We start from the raw sequence: 8,822 nt of genomic DNA on the forward strand, positions 1-8,822 counted from the left end.
GGATCTATGCATATATATTTCAACCTGTATGTGTTAGATAAGATCCTAAATCAATTCAAACACCAGTTCTTGTTTTGAGGAAATGACTGAAGTTGTATGTTGTATAAACTTTCCGTCCAGGAAACAGTTCAATTAAATTAAAAGCCCAACATTAAAGTGACGTTCACACACATGATGAGTGTCTGTAAAACACACATACAGATAACTGTGCAGCTTAGTGCACCAAGCTCCAGCAAGATGAATGGAAACTGTTTTATATTCAGAGGGGTTCACATCCTCTTCCCAACAACAGAAGATGACTGTAGATCCAGGCTGCTAAAGGGCATCAGGCGGGAATACTAATGGTCCTAAAGAGCCTCAAGTCTCACAGCATCCACTTTATTTCCTGAAATAAAAACCTTCCCTCTTCAGATGACCAAGGATAAACTGAAGATATACAGCTATATAATAAAAATGTGCAAACAAACTAACAGCAAAAGAAATGAGAGGAGAAATGTCATCCTACGAGAAACGATGTTTATTTTAAACAGAAACCTGAAATTAAGATTAAACTTGTTCTTTCAACCAGTCCCAGGTCTGACCTGAATCAGTAGGCCAAACTACAGAAGGAACAAGAACTTCATATGGATGAAGACACCAGCCTTTCCATCTTAACTAAGACGCGTCAGCTTCATGGATGACCCAGCAGACATCAGGCTTGTTGTCGTGAAGCAGAACCACGACAAGCCTGATGTGTCTGCTGGGTCATCCATGAAGCTGACGAGTCTTAGTTAACATGGCCGTCATTCCTGGTTCAGATGGAGGTTTTCCTTCCTGGTCCTGGTTCAGATGGAGGTTTTCCTTCCTGGTCCTGGTTCAGATGGAGGTTTTCCTTCCTGGTCCTGGTTCAGATGGAGGTTTTCCTTCCTGGTTTTAGTTCATATGGAGGTTTTCCTTCCTGGTCCTGGTTCAGATGGAGGTTTTCCTTCCTTGTCCTGGTTCAGATGGAGGTTTTCCTTCCTGGTCCTGGTTCATATGGAGGTTGTCCTTCCTGGTCCTGGCTCAGATGGAGGTTTTCCTTCCTGGTCCTGGTTCAGATGGAGGTTTTCTATCCTGGTTTTAGTTCATATGGAGGTTTTCCTTCCTGGTTTTGGTTCAGATGGAGGTTTTCTATCCTGGTCCTGGTTCAGATGGAGGTTGTCCTTCCTGGTCCTGGTTCAGATGGAGGTTTTCCTTCCTGGTTTTAGTTCATATGGAGGTTTTCCTTCCTGGTCCTGGTTCAGATGGAGGTTTTCCTTCCTGGTCCTGGTTCAGATGGAGGTTTTCCTTGCTGGTTTTAGTTCATATGGAGGTTTTCCTTCGTGGTCCTGGTTCAGATGGAGGTTTTCCTTCCTTGTCCTGGTTCAGATGGAGGTTTTCCTTCCTGGTCCTGGTTCATATGGAGGTTGTCCTTCCTGGTCCTGGCTCAGATGGAGGTTTTCCTTCCTGGTCCTGGTTCAGATGGAGGTTTTCCTTCCTGGTTTTAGTTCATATGGAGGTTTTCCTTCCTGGTTTTGGTTCAGATGGAGGTTTTCTATCCTGGTCCTGGTTCAGATGGAGGTTGTCCTTCCTGGTCCTGGTTCAGATGGAGGTTTTCCTTCCTGGTCCTGGTTCAGATGGAGGTTTTCCTTCCTGGTTTTAGTTCATATGGAGGTTTTCCTTCCTGGTCCTGGTTCAGATGGAGGTTTTCCTTCCTTGTCCTGGTTCAAATGGAGGTTTTCCTTCCTGGTCCTGGTTCATATGGAGGTTGTCCTTCCTGGTCCTGGCTCAGATGGAGGTTTTCCTTCCTGGTCCTGGTTCAGATGGAGGTTTTCCTTCCTGGTTTTAGTTCATATGGAGGTTTTCCTTCCTGGTTTTGGTTCAGATGGAGGTTTTCTATCCTGGTCCTGGTTCAGATGGAGGTTGTCCTTCCTGGTCCTGGTTCAGATGGAGGTTTTCCTTCCTGGTTTTGGTTCATATGGAGGTTTTCCTTCCTGGTTTTGGTTCAGATGGAGGTGTTCCTTCCTGGTTTTGGTTCAGATGGAGGTTTTCCTTCCTGGTTTTTGTTCATATGGAGGTTTTCCTTCCTGGTTTTGGTTCTAATGGAGGTTTTCCTTCCTGATTTTGGTTCAGATGGAGGTTTTCCTTCCTGGTCCTGGTTCAGATGGAGGTTTTCCTTCCTGGTTTTGGTTCAGATGGAGGTTTTCCTTCCTGGTTTTGGTTCAGATGGAGGTTTTCCTTCCTGGTTTTGGTTCATATGGAGGTTTTCCTTCCTGGTTTTGGTTCATATGGAGGTTTTCCTTAGGTAGGTCAGAATTTTATGAACTGGTTTATAAGAACACAGTTATAAACTGGACTGATGTGGATCATATGATGGATTTGCTTTAATGAGAAGTGGACTATAATCAACTGGTTCGTGACTGTAGAAGTGACTAGACAGAACTGCCTCAGCTCCTGCAGCTAAAACAGAGTGAAAGCCACTATTGAAAGAAATCTCACATGGCATCTGGACTGCTGTTTGCTGGGAGGCATGTGGGAGTCTGAAAGAAGTGGAGGAAGGTCCTGCAGCGTGGAGGTCTCTACAACAATACAGAACTGGAACATTCACCACAGCCAAGATTAAATCAGCTTCCACACATTCACTTTGTTTGGAAACAACACAAAAATAAAGATGTCTTTGCCAATATTCTAGTTTAGAAAAACATGAATTTGCCAACTAGATTGTTTAGAAAGAATCAAAAGACATGTAAAGCCGTTTACTATCATTATTCGACTGGATGGATGGATGGACGGACGGATGGATTCTTTATCATTTTTGAGGCTGGTCGTGTTTCTTTATGACTCAGACATAATAATTAGTAACAGAATAAACATAAGTAGCGCCTGAAAGTGGAAGGAAAAGAGTCTAAAATGTGACCTGCAGTGAAGAAGAAGAAGCAGCCATTCCCAGAGAAAACCTCTGCAGCGGATAAAACCCAACGTGTTGTCAGTGAACATGTAAATGTGACCTACTGCACTTTGTAAGGATGGATCAGAGTGGGACAGTTTAACATAGCTGTAGATGAGGGGGAAGAGGTGGAGGGACACAGGCAGCTGTGGTTGCTGCAGTGATTGGTATCTGCAGTGGTTGGTATCTGCTGTGGTTGGTATCTGCAGTGGTTGGTATCTGCTGTGGTTGCTGCAGTGGTTGGTATCTGCAGTGGTTGGTATCTGCAGTGGTTGGTATCTGCAGTGGTTGGTATCTGCAGTGGTTGGTATCTGCAGTGGTTGGTATATGCTGTGGTTGGTATCTGCAGTGGTTGGTATCTGCAGTGGTTGGTATCTGCTGTGGTTGGTATCTGCAGTGGTTGGTATCTGCAGTGGTTGGTATCTGCTGTGGTTGGTATCTGCTGTGGTTGGTATCTGCAGTGGTTGGTATCTGCAGTGGTTGGTATATGCTGTGGTTGGTATATGCTGTGGTTGGTATATGCTGTGGTTGGTATCTGCTGTGGTTGGTATCTGCAGTGGTTGGTATATGCTGTGGTTGGTATATGCTGTGGTTGGTATCTGCAGTGGTTGGTATCTGCTGTGGTTGGTATCTGCTGTGGTTGGTATCTGCTGTGGTTGGTATCTGCTGTGGTTGGTATCTGCAGTGGTTGGTATCTGCTGTGGTTGGTATCTGCTGTGGTTGGTATCTGCAGGGGTTGGTATCTGCAGGGGTTGGTATCTGCAGTGGTTGGTATCTGCAGTGGTTGGTATCTGCTGTGGTTGGTATCTGCTGTGGTTGGTATCTGCTGTGGTTGGTATCTGCAGTGGTTGGTATCTGCAGTGGTTGGTATCTCGCTAGGTCACGTTGCAGGAATCTTCCAGGCTGCTGGAAGTGTTAGATTCCTGCATCCCTACACCTGACTCATGTTCCTTTCTGCATGTTACCGTTGAACCACTTTCACATGTCTGTTGTTTTAAGGTATCCATCTGTACTAATACCTTGTTGAAGCTTTCATAAGGCTTATATAATAGGCTTTTATAAAGCTTTTATAAACATTTTGTTCTGTAGGTTACTGCAATATTTTTTGATTGCTTAACTTGCTAAAATCTCGGGTCAGTTTTCTCAGTGCTGAAAAAGCTCAAAAAAGACCTGATTCTAATTATGTTTATGTCATTTAGTTCTAGTAGAAAAATATTAAAATAATTACAAATGCAATTTATATTTAAAAGTATATAAATAAAATAAAATTGCTCGTTCCTGGATGGTCGGGCCTTGGCCCCCTGCCCCCCCCAAAGCACTGGGTCTGCGTTTGCCAATATTACAAATCCTGCCACGATCCAGTTCTGATCATACTGGATTTAGCATCTGTCAGTCAATATGAGAGGATATCACAGCTGATTCAACACTTTAAAATGCTCACATCATGGAAAATACATTTCTATTTGTAGACACTGAATCAGGATTTAGTGGAAACCTTCCTCCCATTTAGAGTCAGTTGGCGTATCACTTCATTTGAAAATTATATTCAAATTCATCTATAACTTTTTGAGTTATGTAGCTAACAGTCAAACCAACACAGCAGAACACGTGACCTTGGTGGAGGTAATAAATTTTACAAAGATGAGTCTTCGGTGGTGATTAGACTCTTGGAAATATCAAAGATTAGCAAAATTACTAATTTAATGTCATTTGTATGTTTTATATAGCGTCAGATACTCCAATGAGAAACCAGTTTAATCCGGTGGAATCCAGTAAAAATGTCAGACATGACTTTTGAAATGCTGACATTAAAGAATGAATTATTTTAAACTGGAATGACTATCAGATTAAATTGTGTAGTTTTAATGGAAGTCATTGGGACAATTTTGGCCACAAAAGGTCCCCAGAGGGAGTTTCTGATCCTAAAAAAAATGCAATCAAATTAATTTTGTTGCTAATCTTTGACATTTACAAGATTTTAAATCACCACCAAAGACCCAGCCCTGATATTTTAATACAGAAAATAATTGATGTTTTGTGCATTTTTTAAAATGAATTTAGAATTCAAATAATCAAACTGGCATTTAAAAGGTTAAAATCCTGAAAGTGACTGTATATTTGGAATTTTTGAGCAGGTCTCGGGTTGTTACAGTGATTTAAGAATAAAAGCAAAAAGAAACTGTTTTATGATTTTATAGCAGTTTTTGTGTGTGGACATTTTTTGCAATAAAGGTCACCAGCGGATACAAAATGCATCAAGAGAGTTTAAACATCATCAGAAAGAAAAAGACCAGACGGTTGGTGGAGTCAACCCTTCAACAACAGAGGCTGTGCAACTTTACGTACTTCCTCTGTGCCAATGTCTGTTTCTACCTCTGTTTCTACTCCTGTTTCTATTTCTGTTTCTACTCTGATGTTGTTTTTGTTCTTTTCAGTCTCATATGTTGTGTTATAGTTACTGAACATTTCTAAAGTTTCACTGCGTCAGAATTTGTCCATTTAGCATCTATTTGAAGCCATTTGGTTTATTTGTTCATTAAAATAATGGAAAAACTCCCACCAACAACTACGGCCAAACAATACTACTCGTTAAGTACTGCAATGACAGTATGAGTATTTGAATGTATGCTCATCGTCCACTTCATCAGTTCCACCTGTTCAACTTCCTGTTAACCAGCCAATCACATGGCAGCATGTAGTCATGGAGACGTGGTGAAGACGACCTGCTGAAGTTAAAACTGAGAATTTTAAGAGACTTTAAATCCTTTAATAAACGTGGCATGGTTGTTGGTCTGAGTATTTACTGGGATTTTCACCTCCAACCATCTCCAGGGTTTCCAGAGAATGTTCTGAAGAAGAGAAAATATCCAGAGCAGCAGTTGTCTGGACCAGGATGCAGCAGAAGACACACTGGGTGCCTCCTGCCAGCTAAGAACAGGAAACTGAGGCTACAATTCACACACACTCACCAACACTGGACAATAGAAGATGGAGAAACGTTGCTGGTCTGATGAGTCTCCATTTCAGCTCCACATTCAGATGCTCGGCTCAGAATCTGCTGGAAACATCATGAAAACATGGATCCATCCTGCCTTGGATCAACGCTTCAGGCTGCTGCTGGTGTAATGGTGGGGGGAGATTTTCTTGGTCCACTTTGGGCCCCTTAGTACCAACGTGGCCTGGTTTAACCACCACAGCCTACCTGAGTATTGTTGCTGACCATGTCCATCCCTTTATGACCACAGTGGAGCATCTTCTGATGCTACTTCCAGCAGAATAATGCACCATGTCACAAAGCTCAGATCATCTCCACCTGCTTTCTAGAACATGACGATGAGTTCACTGGACTCCAACGGCCTCCACAGCCACCAGATCTCAGTCCAGTAGAGCAGCTTTGGGATGTGGTGGAACGGGAGATTCTCATCATGGATGCAGCCGACAAACCTGCAGCAACTGTGTGATGCTGTCATGTCAATATGGAGAAAACCTCTGAGGAAGGTTTCCACCACCTGCTTCATCTATCACACCAGGATTAAAAAGGTCCGACCCGGTACTAGAAGGTGGTCCTGATGAAGAGGACGACCCGGTACTAGAAGGTGGACCTGATGAAGAGGACGACCCGGTACTAGAAGGTGGACCTGATGGAAGAGGACGACCCGGTACTAGAAGGTGGACCTGATGAAGAGGACGACCCGGTACTAGAAGGCGGACCTCATGAAGGGGATGACCCGGTACTAGAAGGCGGACCTGATGAAGAGGACGACCCGGTACTAGAAGGCGGACCTGATGAAGAGGACGACCCCGTACTAGAAGGTGGACCTGATGAAGAGGATGACCCGGTACTAGAAGGCGGACCTGATGAAGGGGATGACCCGGTACTAGAAGGCGGACCTCATGAAGGGGATGACCCGGTACTAGAAGGCGGACCTGATGAAGAGGACGACCCGGTACTAGAAGGTGGACCTGATGAAGAGGACGACCCGGTACTAGAAGGTCCTGATGAAGAGGACGGCCCCGTACTAGAAGGCGGACCTGATGAAGAGGATGACCCGGTACTAGAAGGTGGACCTGATGAAGAGGACGACCCGGTACTAGAAGGTGGACCTGATGAAGAGGACGACCCGGTACTAGAAGGCGGACCTGATGAAGAGGACGACCCCGTACTAGAAGGTGGACCTGATGAAGAGGACGACCCCGTACTAGAAGGTGGTCCCGATAAAGAGGACGACCCGGTACTAGAAGGCTGTCCCGATGAAGTCTCAGATGTGCAGTTAGTTGAAAACAAACCTCAATAATTCACCTGTTTAATGTCGGTGTATATTCATTACACTACCTTTTCTAGCACCAACCAATAGGACCTCTGGGTTAGCAGCAAACATGTCAGGTTGTTGTTGTTTGTAAACATTGTTGTTTTCCAGCCTACCTGATTTTGTAGTTGGGTAAGGTGTGCTTCTTCTTGATGACCCGCTTCAGCTGGTTAACTATGATTGACGTCAGCTGGGGCAGAGGCCTTCCTTCAAACTGGGACTTCACCTCAAAATCCACCAGCGGGTCCTCCAGAAAGGAGAACGACCAGTGGGAAAAGGGCATGCGCGTGAACTGCAGCCTTAATCTGCCCACCACGCGCCTCATCTTGACGAACAGGTAAGCAGACTTTCCAAACACCAGGTCCACGTCTATGGCCAAATGGAAGCCGCCATTGTACTCGATGTCCACCTCGAAGTTGAGCTCCTCGGGCATGCCGTCCTCGTTCAGGTGGACCGGCTTCATAAGTTTGGCCGTTTTAAAGACCGGGAGAGAATTTCCCAGGGAGATGTCCCTGAGACTGAGCCCCTCCAGGAGCCGGCCGGCTGTCTTGGTCTGCAGCAGCTCCTCAAACTCCACCTTTATTTTCTTGGTGAGCCAGTGCCGAACCACAGGGGTGTGTTGGAGCTCTCTGAACAGGAACAAAAATATTGCGTTTAGGAAATTACACGTTTCGGCTTTGCCCGCATCGATGGGCTCGGTAAACGAAGGCGGTGGCGGCTGCTGCTGCTTGGGGCTGCCGCCGCTGACAGCCGCGTCCTGCTGCTTTGTGACGGCGGCCTCTGGCTGTCTGGATGCAGCAGATGCTGCGGTGTCCTGCTGCTGGCTCGGTTCGGCGTGCGGGGTATTAAAGTAATCCCTCAACGCGTTATCGGGCACCACTTTGACATACTGAACGGTCCTGCCTATGGGCTCGGGGTTCCTCCTGTATATGAGCAGAAACTGTAACACCAACGTGACCACCGCTCCGCAGAAAGCGGAAATCAGAATTAAGTAAATCATTTCGAGCAGCCGGTGACTCTCCGGAACTCAGACGGTTTTCATAACAAACGTTTAGCCGCGGTAACAAAGCAAGTTCCACCTGGTCGCTCTCAAAGCTGCCATATCATCTGCTTCTTTCCTGAGCTTCAGGCTCCTCACCTCATTGGACAAATGGTCGTTACGTTGTGGTGCGTAATGACGGAGGCAGGGTGCGTTCCTCTTGATGCGTTCAGGATATGTCGGATTTTGTAACTACTGTGATTTTAAAAAAAAAAAAAAAAAAAAAAAAAAAAAAAAACTGTGTGTGTGTGTGTGTACGGAATATCTACATAGGTGTACAGAGACCCATTTTCAGCAACCATCTCCTGTGTTCCAATGGCATATTCTGTTAGCTAATCCAAGTTTTTCATGTTAAAAGGCTAATTGATGATTTGAAAAGCCTTGTGCAATCATGTTAGAACAGCTGAAAACTGATTAAAGAAAAAAATGGTCTTCCTTTGGCCAGTTCAGTACCTGGAGCTTCAGCATTTGTGTGTTCAATTATAGTGTCAAAATGGCCAGAAGAAAAGAACTTTCTACTGAAACTCGTCAG

The 8,822-nt window shown here is 44.8% G+C and overlaps 1 protein-coding gene across 4 annotated transcripts in view; it reads right to left on the bottom strand.

Annotated features, from left to right (window-relative positions):
- The window catches only part of pdzd8 (PDZ domain containing 8), a 71,290-nt gene extending 62,900 nt beyond the window's left edge, over positions 1-8,390 (bottom strand). For all 4 annotated transcript variants that reach the window (XR_006013139.1, XR_006013141.1, XR_006013140.1 and 1 more), the window contains exon 1: positions 7,368-8,390. Coding sequence is in view for 1 of the 4 variants with exons in the window: in XM_042009872.1 (XP_041865806.1) it covers positions 7,368-8,251 (884 nt within the window). In the remaining 3 variants the exon portion in view is untranslated. The remainder of the gene's footprint in view (positions 1-7,367) is intronic.
- Positions 8,391-8,822: the final 432 nt, after the last annotated feature.

Source organism: Melanotaenia boesemani, chromosome 16 (assembly GCF_017639745.1).
Source record: "Melanotaenia boesemani isolate fMelBoe1 chromosome 16, fMelBoe1.pri, whole genome shotgun sequence".
In the NCBI taxonomy this organism is placed as follows: domain Eukaryota; kingdom Metazoa; phylum Chordata; class Actinopteri; order Atheriniformes; family Melanotaeniidae; genus Melanotaenia; species Melanotaenia boesemani.